Genomic DNA, 18,985 nt, shown 5'->3' with positions numbered 1-18,985 from the left:
TTTACGGAGCTCTCCGAAATATTCCGGCTAAATTCAGGCGGTCTGTATAGAATCAAGTCTGGACCAGACCATTCAGTGATCAACAGCATGAGCATCGATCTGCGCGAGTGGGAACCGATGGCGTGTCAACCAAGTCGGCTAGCCTGACCACCCGATCCTCCGATCCACCAAAGTAGCCTCTAAGTGAGTGAATAAGCCCACTGTAACAGACACATGCAACAGTTACCCTCCTTTCGTTTATTATAACATTTATTTTATTTGTGAATTCTCCAAATTCCCAACACTTCAGACGTCTTTTTACCACAATGCGTATATGTGATATTTTTTAAAAATACAATATATTTCGAACAGTATATCGGGGTCAGTGAGTTTTACGCCGCATTCAGCAATATTCCAGCTACCTGTAAATAATCGAGTCTGGACCAGACAATCCAGTGACCATCAGCATGAGCATCGATCTGCGCATTTGGGAACCGATGACACGTGTCAACCAAGTCAGCTAGCCGGACCAGCCGATCCTGTAAGTCGACTCTTAAGTTTACAAAAAGCATAGTCGCCTTTTGAGGCAAGGATGACTTGCTGAAGACCTGTTCTAATCCGGACCCGAGTCCCACATACCACGTACTTATCTAGCTGATAAGCGAATGAATGCCACCTGGTAAATATGACAAATGTCTATGCTGTGTAATCACTTTGATACAAACATTGAAATGACGAAGTACATCTATGTGTTTCTCTCCATTCTTGTGTCCTGTGGGGCAACGGAACGCCCCAACATTGTCTTCATAGTTGCAGATGATTTAGGTGAGTTAAGTTGTGTTCACAAGATGTGATGTCCATTACATTTTAATTTGATTACACGTTATTGGTTATTAAAAAGGGCATTTTGCTAGGTCGGAGGCAACATACCTTTATGCATCAATTCCCGTTCCCGTAACGTGACACATATCCAAAATGGAAATATTTGACTAATATTTGTTTGAGTAATACACGAAGACGTTTCTAGGCAATTGCATAAGTTAACACGATGGCCCGTGAAGGTCCGGGCTAGAATAGGCCTTCAGCAACCCATGCTTGCCAAGAAAGGCGACTATGGTTGTCGTAAGAGGCCACTTACGGGATCGGGTGGCCAGGATCGCTGACTTGGTTGACACATGTCATCGGTTCCCAATTGAGCAGATCGATGGCTATGCTGTTGATCATTGGATTATCTGGCCCAGACTCGATTTTTTACAGACCGCCGCTATATAGGTGGAATATTGCTATGTGCGGCGTAAAACTAAACTCACTCACATAACATGATGCTGATAACACAATGATCTTCATTAGTATATCCATGACATAAATGTATACTCACAAGCAAAAATAACGCAAGTCAAGCATATATGTATACTACAAGTATATTTCCAATATACAATGCGCGTAATTTTCAATATGAACTACAACAAATACAAACAGGGTCAGATAATCACAGAAATGAGTGAAGATATTTATTGGCTACCAAGACTCATGACATTTCCAAGTTTCGAAAGGTAAAGAGGTTGACGAAAACGGATCTTGCTGGTGTTGACCGAAAATTTGCCGATCTTGTCGATGGGTGGTTTGAACGGTAAATCGTGGTTATGTTTACGTTGAAATACCGGGCAACATTTTGGACAGACACTCCAGCTTCCAATAGTTCTACTTACTAGTTTTATATTCCTCTCTGTGATATCCTAGTTAGTTTTACTGTCCTTCGGTGACAGTTTTAAATGTGTGCCATTAATTACTATGTATTTTTATAATAAATCGTTCTCGTCACGATATGACTGAAATACTGCCGATGTGACGATAAATTTTAACTCACTCACTCACTCACTCCAGCTTCCAAACGTCCTAGTGCCCGGTTTCTTTCAATTTGGGTTAAACGCGGCATTATTAACAAGGACTGATAGACTGGTGATTGGTGATTCTTTCAATTGATGTGTTTTTACTCGGGCCTTCCAAGACGCAACAACAATTGGCTTCACTATATGCCAAACACTCATATCAATTTAGGGTTCCGAGTTTGTTTCCTGTTTGGATTAAATACTTGTTTCTTATGCGTATGTATTTTTGTCTCACTGTAAATATATTCAAGCAGTTTACGTAATCATTGCGGACAGAAGAGCTTTAGCTTGAGAATCGAACGAAGAGGTATTTGGCAGACAGTTTGGGTTTTCAATGGTAGGTGATGTAGAGTTTTATGTGTACGTGGTTCCAAGACTGGTATTTTCAGTTCGGCAAATGCAGTTTTATGCAAAGAATATTTTATTTGTTTTTCACGAATGGTTCAATGATGCATTTATATCCAAATAATATCATCTCACCTTTATTTACAATAAGGATGGAATGATGTTGGTTTCCGAAACCCAAACATGAAGACTCCTAACATTGACAAACTGGCTGCAGAAGGGATCATCTTTGAGAGCGCCTATGTCCAGCCGTATTGCAGCCCGTAAATATCAGTTGATTCTCATATCGCTTAAACACATATGTTATACAAACACATTAAACACTTCAAGTTCCACATGTACGCATAACAACATCAAAAGCGTTTGTGTCAATTGTGTGGAATCATCAACTTGAATCTTGAAAACTACAACTGTCATAAAAGAAGGCTATTCAAGACGAAATTAATATGAGCGAGTGAGTGAGTTTAGTTTTACGCCGCTTTTAGCAATATTCCAGCGATATCACGGCGGGGGACACCGGAAAATGGGCCTCACACATTGTGCCCATGTGAGGAATCGAACCCGGGTCTTCGGCTTGACGAGCGAACACTTTAACCACTAGGCTACCCCACAGCAACAAATTAATATGATCATGTCTGCGATGTAAGTAAGTAAGTGTGCAATGTTTTATGTAGCCCCATCATCCTCAGGATCCTTGTATGATTTACAGTTCTCGCACGGCTTTCATGAGTGGAATGTTTCCATTCAGGGTGGGCATGCAGGTGAGTAACTGAAAGTTTCTTTCTTATAAATTAATCAGGGTGTGCATTAATATCTAACATTAACGATGCAACAAAATGGTTTTGTGACTTTGAAGTGTGATCAAACATGGCACGATCTGTTTAGGCTGTAATTACACTGATGGGACGTGTCGTCTTATCTTAAACTTGTTGTGATGTATGTAGATGTACTAGGATGATATTTTACTTCCTAGCACAAAGTCCTTGGCAGAGCTCAACCTGCATGTGTGCCGCTGAACTACACCTTCCTGCCGCAAGAGTTGAAGAAACTCGGATACGCTACTCACATGGTCGGCAAGTATGTCCAGCAAAAGCACAAGACTACAACAGCTTCTGTAGAGTGCGTTATTTCCGTCTGATTGTTGATTGTTAAATGAAGGCTGTCTGAAAACCATACGGAGAAATTAAACATTCATGTTAGTGGAAGAGCTGAATCTCTGATACTTTAGAGGTACAGAATGACATGTATGAATGCATTCTTTTCATCCACTTGAAAAAGTATCTACTTTACAATATGTGTTTGCTGCACAATGTTTTAAATAAACTAAACAGTGTTAATGGATGAAGAGATAGGTCTTCAAGACATAGCAGTTTGACTCAAGTCTGCAGAACTGAGAGATGTTGTCTCACGTCGAACACCATATCAAAAGTAGTTTCTTCTTTCTACCCAACGTAATACCCACACCCACACCCACACCCACACCCACACCCCCACCCACACCCCCACCCACACCCACACCCACACCCACACCCACACCCCCACCCACACCCACACCCACACCCACACCCCCACCCACACCCACACCCACACCCACACCCACACCCACACCCACACCCACACCCACACCCACACCCACACCCACACCCACACCGTTGTGATGATGTGTTCCAGGTGGCATCTGGGGTTCTGCAAGTGGGAGTGCACACCAACCTACCGAGGCTTTGATTCGTTCTTTGGCTACTACGGTGCAGAGGAGGACTACTTCAATCATAGCGTCGGTGAGTACACAGTAACTTGCATCAAAACACTCAAAGTATCCACTATGTTCGAACCATTTCCGTTTCGCATTGTAGACACTAGTTCATCACTGTACAGAATAAAGATTGATAATAATGAAACCACATATCACATACCATGATTTAGATATTCGCACCAAACTATTTAACTGGCAGAGCATAAATCCAGTGATACATGCATGGCTGACGACTGAATTCAAGGAAATGTTCAAACCAGGATCACAATGATTGAACCCATTCAGATACGGTCAGGAACATAAACAGCGGTCAAGTGGAACTTAAATGTTCTTGGTGGTAATAAAAAAGTAAGCTTTTTTATGGATAACAACTTCTTTATTACTCCCAGTGATAAGGCACTAGAAAAAGTGCATGTGAGTAATGTATGGACATGTTATGAGCAACAGGGTTCGTTAATGTATTTCCAGGTGCCAGTTTAGACTTCCGCGATAACGAACTACCCGCTCGGAATTACACTGGAGAGTACTCAGCTGTGAGTAACTGTCATAGGTTATAGGTAAACATGCTTCTATTCAGCAAAGATTACAGTGTTTTCTGGTTGTAATGCACCTACACTGATTGCATACCCGTGCTGATGCAGAACTTCTGCAATGTCCAATTTTAGTTTTGTTATTTAACTCAGAAATTCAGGAACAACATTTTGTGCTGCTAAGTGCAAAACGACACGACAAGACTCAAAACTGGTGCGTAATGTTAAGTGTGGCTTTGCATGTTTGAGATACTGCCGTTTGGGAAGGAGGTGGGCGTCACGCTATGTGGGGTATATTCATTATGTTTCTCTGTTCAGTACACGTTCACCCGCAAAGCTGTTGACGTCATAAACCAACACAACGTCTCCCAGCCTTTGTTTATGTATCTGCCTTATCAGAGTGTTCATGCTCCAATCGAGGTAAGTAAGTCTGTCAGCTAGTTCCATAACCTTACAGACGTGCAGCTCCAGACCTTCTTGTGTTCTTGTTTACATTCATTTCATTTTAATTCTTTTGGGTACAGATTTTATATTTTGATAACACAAAAGCAATATTTAATATCGCTACCGAGAAAACGCTTTGATCAACAGACGGAGAAATATAGTTGTGGTCAGAAGTGTATGTTGAGATTAGTAGCCATAGGAGTTGGACAAGTGTAATCAGTTCAGTATGTTTACCAATTTCAGTAAATATCTAACTAGTGTGATGTTTATGTTTTCATTGAATTTACTACAAAAGCTATTACATGTTGCCTTGATAATCAAGAAAGTTCTTATTCTTAGACGCTGATATTCCCAAAATTCATATATTCAATTGAAATTTCTTTTTGACAGGTTCCCGAGAAGTACTTCAACATGTACCCAAATGTGTTAAACCATGGCCGCAGAACATTTTCAGGTGCCCCACGGTTCTAAATTGTAATTACACATACATACAAACCTATTCAGCACCTACCGTGTAATTGATAAAGTGGAAGGTCGGTAATTTGATTGCATTGCGCCCTTATTATGTGTCACATTAGGGCATCCATGTGACAGCATGGGATATGACAGTGCGCTTCCACTTTCAAATACCACATGAGTCACTAATAACGACAACCACGGATGTACACATACTCCATTTCAGTATTAAATGTTGTCGTCACGATATGACTGAAATGTGAAGTTAAATATGAACTCACTCACTCACAGCCTCGGGTATGATGTAGAAACAGATAGATATCAACTCGTAGATGAACATATTGGTAAATATTGGTGATGTGTGATAAATCAGAAATACTTGCCACATGCTCTTATGATTTTTAACGATCATAATTAAGGCAAACATATTCCCCTTTAAAGAGATGGCCACATGATTTTGTTTCTAATTTAGGTTCATTTTGAATATTTTTAGGAATGGTCTCTGCCCTCGATGACGCAGTAGGGAACGTCACAAAGGCACTTAAGGAGAAGGGATTGTTTGAAAACACACTCATTCTGTTTACAACTGATGTAAGTACGGTCAACTTCTCACACAAAGAAACGTTCGGAATCTGTAAATACCTTCATGAATGGATCAATTTTATGAGTACATGCGGCCCGTGAAGGTCCCGGGGTAGAATAGGCCTTCAGCAACCCATGCTTGCCATAAAAGGTGACTATGCTTGTCGTAAGAGGCGACTAACGGGATCGGGTGGTCAGGCTCGCTGACGTGGTTGACACATGTCATCGGTTCCCAATTGCGCAGATCGATGCTCATGTTGTTGATCACTGGATTGTCTGGTCCAGACTCAATTATTTACAGACCGCCGCCATATAGGTGGAATATTGCTGTGTGCGGCATAAAACTAAACTCACTCACTCACTCACTATGAGTACATTCACAATCATACAGCTACCTGAATGACTATGCTATTAGGTATTGTGTAATTTATATTGTGCAGAAAATCTATTTTTAGAGATCAGTCACCCTTCATTCTGTTAGTACGTAAGTCCCAAAAACGTTCAAAGTCAATGTAACCTTACTAGGACTTTTAAGCGTAGTATTTATGTTGTTTTAATTTTGGCTAGCATTTCTTACAATCGCCAGCGGCTGATGGGATGGTGTAAATCCAACTAGGGTCCATGCAGGTAGCAAAGTTACTGTAAGCCCCCATGGTCCCTAGTGTAGTGATCTACCTTCTGTTATTGGCGATCTATAGCCTATTTTATATTGTGTTGTCCATATAGTGATGTCAGTTTTAACTTTCCACGCTTTTTTAATGCTAGTTCTGATATTCTAGTTGTTTTACTGTCCTTCGTTACCAGGTTTTATAATATAGATATAGTCCTTTTCATTGTTAAACGTTCTCGTCACGATGTGGCTGAAATATTGCCGATGTGACATTAAATATTAACTCACTTACTCACTTCAATCTGTTGTGGAAGGGTAATATCAGAACACCTAATCATCTAGTATGAGCACTTTGATGTCATTCCAGAATGGTGGTCCCCTAGAAAATGATGCCAACAACTGGCCTCTGAGAGGGGGAAAACACACAATCTGGGAGGGAGGAACGAGGGGGACGTCCTTCATGTATGGCGCCGGGCTGACGAAAACCAAGACAACGTACAATGGGTGGGTGGAAGCCGTAAATTTACTGTTGGACATATCCGAGTGAGTGGGTTTAATTTTACGCCGCATTCAGCAATATTCCAGCTGTATGGCGGCGGTCTGTAAATAATCGAGTCTGGACCAGACAATCCAGTGGTCAAGAGCATGAGCATCGATCTGCGCAGTTGGGAACCGATGACATGTGTCAACCAAGTCAGCGAGCGTGACCACCTGATCCCGTTAGTCGCCTCTTACGACAAGCAGTCACCTTTTATGACAAGCATGGGTTGATGAAGGACTATTCTACCCCGAACCTTCACGGGTGGATATATCTGAGAGGAATACGAGTATGGAGGGCTCCGTTCAGCTTAAGATGTTTGATTTAAGAATTTCCAAACACTCGACTAATCCAGGATCCATGTCATTACAGAATGATGCATGCCGTAGACTGGAAACCCACCTTGGTGTCAGCAGCTGGTGGCTCTCCTGGTAATGTAAACCTGTCTAGTTTCTTTGCTGTGTATTTAACTCTGCGCTATTACAGCTATGTGACTGAGGTCTGTAAACGACCTGTCTGTACTATACAATACAGAGACAGACATCCCTGGCAACGATCTACACAACTGGGATATATGCTGCAGCAAGTCTGAACCAAGACAGCATCTTTAACTCCATCGTATTAATGGCCTCTTGCTACACGCATTGTTGCTTCAAAGGGACCTGAGCCTAGGTTCCCGCGGTAATACCTGTGCCAACAACATGGTCATGTCAACCGGGCTCCACAATATCCCTATGATCCTGCGTCTGTATTTATCCAAGCATTGATCTATATGATGTTGTAGATACGTTCATCGATGGCATGAGCCACTGGGAATCAATCAGGAATGGCCTTCCGTCGTCAAGGACCGAGTTCATATACAATCTTGACGACTTTGAACCTGCGACGGAAGGACATGCTGGAATAAGGTGATACTTTGAATATAAGGTTATCAACACCTGAAATGTGACACGTACCTATCAACTGTGATCTAATACTTCTAATAATATGTACCGCGGGACGTTATTACAAAGTGTTTTCCAAAAGAGTGATTGAGTGATTGAGTTTAGTTTTACGCTGCACTCAGCAATATTCCAGCTATATGGTGACGGTCTGTAAATTATCGAGTCTGGACCAGACAATCCAGTGATCAACAACATGAGTATTAATTTGTACAATTGGGAACCGATGACTTGTGTCAACCAAGTCAGCGAGCCTGACCACCCGATCCCGTTAGTCGCCTCTTGCGACAAGCACAGTCTCCTTGTATGGCAAGCATGGGTTGCTGAAGGCCTATTCTACTCCGGGACCTTCACGGGTTTTCCAACAGAACATATCAAAGGGGAGGTGATCCTGTGACATTGTTTGTTCACAGGGTTGGAGACTACAAGCTGCTAATGGGTTACCCTGGGGCACCTGACGGCTGGTACAAGCCTAATATGAACAGGACACGAGGGGATGTTTTTGATAACCTGATATATTTGAAGGGTGATAGCCCCGTGCATCTCTACAACATTCGTGGTACGTGCAGAACAAAACTAATGTTCAGTTCATCTAATCTAGGAAGGAAGATTGACGTATTTGTTTATGTCAACCATTTGTAATCACTGCGGCCATTCCTGGACAAAACAAATCCATCATTTACTAAATATTCTTCACTTTCAGAGGATCCTACTGAGCATAACGATCTGGCTGTAAAGATGCCGGAAATGGTTGACAAACTTAGAGCCCGGATTGATGAGTACCGGAAGCAGATGGTTCCAGCCCTTTTCCCACCCCCTGATCCTGCATCGTTCCCGAAAAACTTCGGGAATGTCTGGAGCCCGGGATGGTGTTAATCATCTTTACGCTGTGAGAGTTTAACTTAAACAATATTGTGCTGACTACTTTGAATAAACAAAGTATGTGAAATGTGTTGCTTTGAAAGTAGTTCACTGAAAGAACGGGTAACGATGTGTTTTTTCAAATATATTTTGTGTTTGTATGGAAAGTAGTGTCAGTTGGAGGTGGCAATGTCTCAGCGATACAGTTGGTGTGTTGGATTCAGAGGCACTATGTGGTGCAAGATGTGGATGTTCCGGTTGTAACCATAGTAACCGTATGGTTCTGGCACAGTGAGTAATGTTACGAAAGTGAGATTGCAGCTGGCCAAAGAACAAGATTCAGACAACTGTAATGAAAATGTATCACCATGCGATTCTTGTCTGGCTGGACTTGATTTAGCACGTATGTCCAGTGTGTGAAACCCTTGACCGGTGCCCACCGACGTGAAAAACACGACACAAGAGACTTGCAGACTATTCATTCAGTACTCAAGAATCTAATCTCACTGATACTGACAGCTACTTGTCTTCATGGCGACCGTTCTTGCATTAAGCAACAAGCCACAGACAGAACGCTTTAGAACAATACTTTTCAGCATGGTCTGCCCCGTGACATTTGTGATATTACATTCTCCTCTATCATATTCTAGGTTTACAGTCCTTCGTTTTCGCAATGTACCATAAATTAATATGTATATTTGTAATTAATCATTCGCATCAAGATATGACTGAAATATTGTCGATGTGACGGTAAATTATAACTCACTCCCTCACTCATTTCTGATATTGAACGAGATTGTGTTGCATATTCACAAGTCCAATCTCGGTGACTGGCGCCTGTTTTTATCTTGTATTGCCTCTATAATGATATTAGTTGTAACGCTGTCCACGCTAGTTTTAATGCTAATTGTGATATTCCAGTTGTTTCACTATACTTTGTCGACAGCTTTATATAATACACAAATATTCCATTTCAGTGTTAATGTTCTCGTCAAGATATGGCTGAGATATTGCCGATGTGACGTTAAGTGTTGACTACCTCCCTCCCTCACTCGGCGACTGGCACTGAATAGAGTTTACTGGTCAATCCATAGGTCATTCACACATAGTCTGGACTGTTTTTGGGGTTTGGCGGCAAACAGCTCATACATCAACATATTTTTAACGCCCACTCTAGTCTGTCAGAATTAATTATGTCCTGAAGCTTGTGTGTACAATGTGAGTGTTCTTGTTCTACTCGTGTGAAAGACTGCAGATGTACCGATAAACATGTCTGTGTATTTTATCTGACTCTATGCCACAGTCACCGTTGCATATTTCCGTTATCTGTCTGGAATGTACGTGAAAATATTTAGCAACATTCACATTCCATGGCTAATGTTTTGAGAACAAATTGTTGTATATTTACCCGCAATCACTAACAAGTTTCCTATCTCATTACACGTGTCGAAGCGTTCCTACTTGACTCATTAATGTTAAACAAACGTCAGATATTGCTACCAATACCAGGACATGGCGGTCAGGGTGGACATGTTTCATCAGTCTGCTCTAAAGACAAAACAAGGCCATTTATGCAGGTTGTTGTATCAATATCTTAATTTCTAGTACTATGAGTCCACGGGCCTACGAGTACAAAAACACCTCACTCTGTGCAGTATGATAATATCAGCATGTACAGCATATATTTAATAAAGTGCATAGAACAGATATTTAGGAGTCTTCAAGATAATGTCAACATTTCTACTTTTTGGATGATAACATGGAATTAAATTTTAGTATATTGGGGGAATCATAGAACTACATTTGCAAATATTTACGTCTTAATTCAATGTAGGCTGGACAGATAAGTAAGAAGTGGTATTCATTTGATTCGGGAGAATTTCCTACAAGCTGGACAAGCCGTTGTCCAAATACACAAAACGGTGATAGAAATAACCCCGACAACTTCAGGGGCATATCGCTGTTAAGTGTCTTGACCAAAATCTATACTGGTATGCTCAGTAATAGACCATAATATGGACGGAGCTAAGAGAAATTAAAAAGTTTCAGAAACACAGGAGGGTTTCCGATCTGGTGTTGATTAAGGTGTTAATTAAGAATCAAGAATCAGAACTTGACCTTGGAAAAAAAAGAGGGGGTGTTAATATTCGCAGTGCAATCTCTGGATTGATATACGTTTAGAACCCAGGTTTAAACTTTGAAATCCTGTATATTTGGAAATGTTTATTTAAAGCTATTGGTGTATGATGAACATTGTAGAAAACGAACCACATGTAAATTTTGAAATATGGTAGTAGGATTGTTTTAAGAGTGAAAATGGACGTTTGAAATGTTATAAAGGACAAATCTTATGGATCACAACTTCTTGAATTTTCTTTCTCACGGCGTTTCGAAGCTTGTACTAGCCCCACCATCAGCATGATCGACCTAATGAGGGGGCTAGAACAAGCCTCGAAACGCCGTGAGAAATACATTCAAGAAGTTGTTATCCATAAGATATGTACGAAAGCCCAGAGGGGTTTTTTTATTTACTTTATTAAAACTGGTAATAACCACTCATTCTGACCCCACTGGGCTTTCGTATTTGTTCATTGTCGTTGTCGAGCTGACGTTTTTTGATGTTTTTTTTTTCTTTTTTGTTGTTGTATGTTTGTTTGTTTGTTTGTTTGTTTTATTGTGGGGGCTTGATAGTCCATAGTGAGTTTGTTCTGATTCCTCAACCAGGCTCCCCACCCACCACGGAGTATCGCATTACAATGCTAATTGCAAGTCGGTTTCCGACATGCAGCACGAGGATACCTGAATGATATACTCAAGCAGAATAATAAAAAAATAATTATTCCACAAGACTGGCCCATGAGCCACCGCTTTCTGGGCATAAAACTCTAGGCAAATTGTGAAATTTAATCTGTTCCTTCAAAATTCAAACGTAATAATAGCGTTACCAGCACCCACCACGAGGATGTGGCCGTTCACTTGTGCCTGGTAGTATTTGAATTTCTTTAATCCTTTATATATGCGATAAAGTGAGTTAATTTTTACACCGCTTTTAGAAATATTCCATCAAGATCACAGCCGGGAACATCAGAAATGGGAGCCATACAATGTGTCCATGTGGGGAGTCGAACCCGGGTCTTCGGTGCTACGAGCGAATGCCTCAACCGTTAACAGGAATGTAGTGTTGTAAACATTATGCGAATGCAGTATTCTGGAAAACGCAACTGTACATACACACTTGCAAACATATGAGTTTGCACAATCCGATAAAAGATGACAATTCATATGGGTATACCTCATGTTTTCAGAACGGCGCTTTCTTGCTGGTCCGAAACCCAACTTGTTTCACTGAGGCTGAGCGACCTGGCGCCAAATGGACGTATGGAAGTTGGATTTTGTTTCCCATTAAATACAACCGTTGCAATCGCATTACTGTAGAAACACTTTACACGTAATCTGCCATAATAAATGCAATATACTATGCAAATCTATATACTACTATATACTATCCCTGTCGGGGATATTTTGTTTTGATGTAAAGTGCAGAAACATACAACAATTTGCTGTTCGGTCGAGACGCACGAATGACAGGTTGTCGTCACGGTCAGGCTGGAATAATGCAGAGTTCGGTGTCGTAGAATTGTCCTTCATAATTGTCTCTAAACTGTTCTTTTGAAAATTCTGCCAGAGGCATACCTGAAACGTTGCACGAATATACAGTTTCGAAAGTATTTTATAGTCGTTTTTGGTATACACTTTGGCATTTACTATAACTAAAAAAACATATTTCATTTACGGTTTTCAAAAAAAAAAAAGATAAAGGTGAAAATTGACAGTTATATTTTGGCAGTATCGTCTGCATGGTATCTGTCGAGTCGAAATTTGGGTCAAATCAACAGTGATTGACTGTTGGCATTATGGGTATGTTCAGACATGTTAAAATGTGCATTTTTTGTGGACTGAATTGTCAAGTCATAGATTCACATCACAGCCAGGATGATTTTCATTCAATTCTCTTTGTTTATGAAATTTCATGTCAACACACTAATGATCCCATGACATACCCCAGACGTGTTTGGGTTTCTTCTTCTTAGGGATTCAAATTTTTAATGGCTGCAATGTAAAATACTCACAGAAATTCTATCTGTTGTAACCATCGTTTTTTTAGGTGTCAATGTGTGAAATACTATGGTACAAGTAAAGTACAAGTAAAGCTGTCTTCACAAGCGCTACAGCCAGGTGTTGGCGATACCTTGTACATGGACCATAACTGGTCACTAGCCAGTAAAGTTTTCATTCAAACCCTTTTTTGAGAATTATCATCATATAAAAATAGAGTTTGGAAATTAAATGTAAGGATTATGATTTGTCTGAGACATTTCACTGAAAATTAATGACATAGATACCCACTGTTAATTGTCAGAAGGAAAATCTATGAAAGATTGTGTTCTTAATGAAACATCTTTTCTGTAACATATTATTTTCAGTTTTGTCCAAAAACATTTTTTTCAAGCAGTATGTATATTGTATTTATCAAACAGATTACACATAAGATAATGCACTGTAATGTTGATTAATTCTGGTACTGCTTTCTGTCTACACGTACAGCTTCTAAACCAATGACGTCTCAGAGAAGTGGGATCTGTTTGATGCCACCCACCCCCTGCCAGTGGGAAGGTTTGTTTACAGCTCTGAAACGTGACAAGTCGCTACAAGCTGAGTTATGGCTTAGGGAGAACATGTCAACATTCTATGGAGATCACATTGCAGCACAGTGGCAAGTTCTCCTGGAATTTCTATCGTATCAGGTTGTCTCCAGAGGCTGTGAGAAACTTGTGCTGTAAGTTACTGTTTTGTTGTTACCTGTATTGATCAGTATAACAACAGCATGTAATCTCTGGTCCCCTGTCCAAGATCATACTTTCATAACAGCAAACAGCTCAGTTGTCTTTTATGAGGAAGGCATGTTACAAATGAGGTGCTGTGGAGTATCTCAGTGAGTTCTCTCCCCTTGCTACCAAGATCTGTTGCTGCTCTCATTGATAATCAATAATTCACCCCATTATGTCCTGACATTGTCAAATGTTATGTCAAAGTTGTGAAGTGTCATGGTTAGAAATGTTACGCTATTGCATAAAAAGACCATCTAATGCTCAAAGTAGTCAACAAACCATTCAACCCCATGTCTTCACTGATATTAGAGCTGAGGTAATCATAAATCCCATATTTAACATGGGCTTATGATCGTCATTGTGCTGAGATTGCTTTGTGGAAGAAGCACAAGTGTATTTATTCAAATTAGAAAAACAAATATCTCATCCCAGTGTTCTAGATGAGCTGTGTATACGTATTACAATATATACACAAGAAGAATTTCACCATTGCTCATTAGTGCTTGAGCATTGATTAAATGCAGATATCTCAGCTGATGTCCACCACTGGGTTGTCTGGTCCAGTATCGAGTACTTACAGAACACCATCACATAGCTGGAGTGTGGCAAGGAAAATCAGATCTCACACAGACACAAATTCTGCACTACGTCATGTGTTATTACATGTAAGAGCCTATCCTTGTAGTGAGTTTATTTGACATGGCACACATTCAGGGACGCACCTAGGCAGATCTAAATTTTCAGCAGAATGATGGTTAAACAGGTCTGATCAGTGGTGATGAACATATTTGACAGAGTAAAACTATATCAGATACCAAAAGAAACTTATCAATAACCTATGTGAATGATCACATGCAAAACTTCTCAATATCAAAAACATATCTCCAGGACAAACCAAACATTCCAGCTCACTATGCTTGTCGTTAGTTCTCATTTAATTATTGTTTTTTTTAAAAAAAAGAATTGACTTTTTGGTTGAATTTTGATTAATATGTTCAGTAGATAGTTACATTTTAATTAATGGTAGTTTAGATTAGTAACTTGAATTGTTAGTGGCTGTACCCTCAAAGGGGGTTGAAGTACCGTAAAATTATTGTCATCCTGAGAGGATACGTAAGTCCCAAAACATTATCATGTACTTTTAGACTTTCCACTGTTTTTAATCGTAGTATATGTGTTTTTTTATTTGTGGCCAGATGTAACTAAATTGCTAACATCTGAAGGGATGGTGTAGGGTCCATGCAGGAAGCCAAGGTACTGTAAGTCCCCATGGTCCCTAGTATGGTGATCTACCTTCAGTTGTTGGCAATCTATAGCCCATTTTTATCTTGTATTGTCCGAATAGTGATATCATTTTTAACTTTCCACGCTAGTTTAAATCACAACTTGTGATATTCTAGTTGTTTTACTGTCCTTCGTCGACAGGTTTTACAATATACATATAGCCCTTTTCAGTGTTAAATGTTCTCGTCACGATATGGCTGAAATATTGCCGATGTGATGTTAAATACTCACTCACTCACTCTGCTTGTCGATCAGTCTGCTATCTTGCCCATGATGATGCTAAAAAACTCAATGTGTTTACGTAAGTCATCTCATACGGCTCACAGTCTCCAAACAAGCGATTGTTGCTCACAGTGCACAGTGACTACAAGAAGTGATTTGATTGTTCTAAAATTTTCAGAAGTTCTGTGTACAGTAGTCTCCCCGCTGATCTTCAAAGGAACATTCTGGCTGTCATCTACCAGCATCGAGCTGACATCAAGATGGAGGTTCTCAGACAATTTGTCCTGGAGATGAAAGCTCATGACACCACCATGTCCTGGACAACACTGTTGTGGCAGCTGCTGGCTGAGCATGTTGGTCTTTTACACACTGTGAATCATCTTGGAGAAGAAGGTAACTTTTGCTATGTCTTGAAAATCTGATCTCTTACTCTGATACAATGTTCCTTTGAATATCAATCTCAGGACAATCTCTGATCGTGTCTGGCTAATCTTGAACTTTGACTTCAACTCAAATTTCAAATTTCTGTATTTGTTGGTGTTGCATGCTTTACTTGGAGAATGTTACTATTATTTTCGACTTATGTCATTTATGTCATCTTGAAATTAAATTAATGGAAAAAGTATCACTTTTATGATCTGTAATTGGAGTTTATGGTGGTGTTAGGATCCACACGACATGCTGAATACTGTGATGTGCGTAACATCGATCCAAGGAAACGTTATAGGGGAAATAGAGAGTATTCAGTCAGTCAGTCTTCAACCTGTCCCTCACCAGCCAAGCTCAACCAGGTTCCACTGAAATATTTAATGAAAAGTATGCTTCTAATAGTCCAAAGTGTTGTGTCCACTGGGTCTGTGTTACTTTTGGTTTGTTCTCTCTCCTGGAGTCTCTTTTCTAATAATCATGCCCTCCGTTCCAGGTGCTGCCCAGAGTGAGATTCTGTGTCGTCTGTGTAAAGACTCTTTGTTGCCAAGTCACCATGCGTATCTGCTCAGGTAATGCTCTTTTCAAACAGTGCTTAACAAACTTAATCTTATATTCCCATCAGCAGATTGAAAGAACATCTATCTTCTAAAACCGATTCCCTCAGTAGATTGTTTGTGTGAGATCAAGTGATATCAACATTGTAGATATCTCATGAATTGAATTTTCATAATTCATAATTCTGTTACACCGTCAGTTAATGACCTCTATCACTGAGATAACATGCACAGCTGGCAGTGTTATGATGTCACAAAGTTAATGACATCACAATGCTTTGACCTCACAGGCATCACCGTTCAAAAAGCCCAATGGCTTATGTGGGCAGATACATTCATTCTTTTTGTGATAACTGATGAATGATTTGGGATGATAAATAAAATCTCACCGCCATGTCTCCTGATATCGAATATATCAACACTTGTTTATTTAAGTAAAAATATTCTTGGCAAGCCTGTTTGTAACTTGATCACCTTATGTTGGTATATTTGATATCAGAAGACATTTTGATGAGAGTCTCTATATAAAGACCTTTGATAAAATGTTTGTATGTCAGTGAGTGATGTGGGTCGATTTCAGTTATGGAAGCACTTACAGATTACAACAGAAGAAAATATATGTAAATTTTGACTTGCAGGACATTTGTCAGACAGACTGAGGCATTGACTGAGCCTGCAATTACCCTTCTTCATGTTGCTATGGACACCAAGCCTGATGAAGAGGATTCAACAGTCATCTTGGATTGCTTGTCTCAGTCTGCAGACCAGTTTCATAGCAATCTCAAGTTTGGGAAACTGCTACTGAGCTTCGTTAACAAGTATGGCAAACAGGTGAATATGAATGTTATTTTCACATCAAAAACTTTCAATGAAGAGTTAAGCTCAGTGTCTTCTGTTAGTAAAAACTAGTAATATATATGTATATAAAACTCTTTGTTAAGGAGATGTCTGATGAACTGTTGTACCCAATATCATGAAATTTCGAAACAGTCTACATTTGGGGGTTACACAAACACCAGTCAATTTGGGTTGCCTTTATCTTATTTTCAAGGTCACCATGACTTGAACACTTTTCAAACCCTTGTTCATGTGATAGCCCATGAAACATTACATGTCAAGCTTGTTCTTTGATGCTGTCACTTTGGGAAATACTGTCATGATCATGGACAGTAATAGTGACAGCAGATAGAATTCTACCCTGATTATGCTCTGTAATAATGACAGTTCATAGAATACTATCATGAACAGACCCATGACGGTCCGGGCTAGAATAGGCCTTCAACAACCCATACTTGACATAAAAGGTGACTATGCTTGTCGTAAGAGGCAGCTAATGGGATCGGGTGGTCAGGCTCGCTGACTTGGTTGACAAACGTGATCGGTTCCGAATTGCACAGACTGATGCTCATGCTGTTGATCACTGTATTGTCTGGTCCAGACTCGATTATTCACCGTCACCATATAGATGGAATATTGCTGAGTGTGGCGTAAATCGAAACTCACTCACTATCATGAACACGTAGAGTGATAGTGAGAGTTGACAAGAATACTTCCATGATCATACACACTAATGGTGACAGTGGGTATTATGCTACAATGATTGTGCACACTAATTGTGACAGTGGATAGAATATGACCGTATCATATACAAGATAATATGCTATATGACCAAAGATGAAATGTAAATATTTCATTGTCCTTTAGCAAAGGGGGACATTGCCATAACAGTGGCAAATACTGGTTTGTAGTCAACTGTGTTTAGCTGGAAGACTGCTGACAGTGGCCTAAACCCACAACATCTGTCTTCCCCTGGAACATTGTTGACTTTGATGTAAATGAAGGTCCATAACAGGTTCTATTGATGACACTTTTTCTTCTGTTTTTCAGTGGACTCCTCTGCAAGTAGCAACGATGGGCCATATTTGTGGACATCACAAGACGTTCTTGCAGAAGACCATTAGTTCTACCTTGAAGAGACTAACCAGATGACCAACTAATTGCTGCAGTGGTCACATTTTGTACATTTGTACATATTTTGATGACAATCAGAGAAATATCTTCTCATGCTGTGTTTGACGTCACTACATTATGTTGCTGAAGTGTATTAAAACAGGCATATTGACTTACTCTTTTTCTGTTTCAATTTATCACATCACAATAGCACTTTTTGACTACTGTTTGCTGGGCCATTATTGTTTGTAACAACCCCATCACAACCAATTCACTTTAAGTTCGTTCCTTTGTTTAATGCTGCACCCACCAGTATTCCACCTATATGACGGCGGTATGTAAATAGTCAAGGGAACAGGAAATCTAGTGACTGACATCATGATCATCGATCTACAACAATGCATCAGTCACGTCAGCAAGCTTGACCACTTGATCTGACCTTACCTCCAATGTCCGCACAAACCACTCACAAAACGTTTCTCAAGCAACTGCAGTCCAGTAAGGGAGAATGAGACCACTTTCACAGTCCAACATCTGGATTGATGGTGAAGCCAGAAACCACTTACATCAGAGATGAAAAGAACCCAAGAGAAACTACTTCTAGCAATGGACAGTTTTTCACTTTTAACTGAATAGCAATTAACTGAGCTGTAGTTTCATACTAAACGAGTCCATCTCTAATCAAACTGGGCTTAATATGACGAGTCCATCTCTAGTCAAACTGGGTTT

General features: G+C 40.0%; 2 protein-coding genes across 2 annotated transcripts; both read left to right on the top strand.

Annotated features, from left to right (window-relative positions):
- Positions 1–692: 692 nt before the first annotated feature.
- On the top strand, positions 693–9,018 carry LOC137261549 (arylsulfatase B-like). Its single transcript, XM_067799312.1, has 14 exons — positions 693–804; positions 2,365–2,476; positions 2,923–2,974; positions 3,187–3,290; positions 3,885–3,991; positions 4,435–4,499; positions 4,815–4,916; positions 5,331–5,394; positions 5,890–5,987; positions 6,956–7,092; positions 7,499–7,557; positions 7,911–8,034; positions 8,481–8,626; positions 8,771–9,018. Exons 1-14 carry the CDS (start codon positions 711–713, stop codon positions 8,941–8,943), a joined length of 1,437 nt encoding a protein of 478 aa, XP_067655413.1. The 5' UTR covers positions 693–710; the 3' UTR covers positions 8,944–9,018.
- A 3,824-nt stretch (positions 9,019–12,842) lies between these two features.
- LOC137260691 (uncharacterized) lies at positions 12,843–18,295 on the top strand. The gene is made up of 6 exons (XM_067798283.1): positions 12,843–12,846; positions 13,534–13,765; positions 15,502–15,716; positions 16,246–16,321; positions 16,945–17,137; positions 18,194–18,295. The coding sequence occupies exons 1-6, from the start codon at positions 12,843–12,845 to the stop codon at positions 18,293–18,295; spliced, it is 822 nt and encodes a 273-aa protein (XP_067654384.1).
- Positions 18,296–18,985: the final 690 nt, after the last annotated feature.

This window comes from Haliotis asinina, chromosome 14 (genome assembly GCF_037392515.1).
Source record: "Haliotis asinina isolate JCU_RB_2024 chromosome 14, JCU_Hal_asi_v2, whole genome shotgun sequence".
Lineage (NCBI taxonomy): Eukaryota > Metazoa > Mollusca > Gastropoda > Lepetellida > Haliotidae > Haliotis > Haliotis asinina.
The sequence above is the reverse complement of the archived record's forward strand: the minus strand, read 5'-3'. Positions and strand labels throughout refer to the sequence as shown.

Coding starts and splice junctions, on each gene's coding strand:
- LOC137261549 (XM_067799312.1), top strand. CDS start 711: ATGACGAAGTACATCTATGTGTTTCTCTCCATTCTTGTGTCCTGTGGG. Junction 7,093..7,498: donor ACCAAGACAACGTACAATGG/GTGGGTGGAAGC, acceptor ATGTCATTACAG/AATGATGCATGCCGTAGACT. Junction 8,627..8,770: donor GCATCTCTACAACATTCGTG/GTACGTGCAGAA, acceptor CTTCACTTTCAG/AGGATCCTACTGAGCATAAC.
- LOC137260691 (XM_067798283.1), top strand. Junction 13,766..15,501: donor GGCTGTGAGAAACTTGTGCT/GTAAGTTACTGT, acceptor TAAAATTTTCAG/AAGTTCTGTGTACAGTAGTC. Junction 16,322..16,944: donor CACCATGCGTATCTGCTCAG/GTAATGCTCTTT, acceptor TTTGACTTGCAG/GACATTTGTCAGACAGACTG.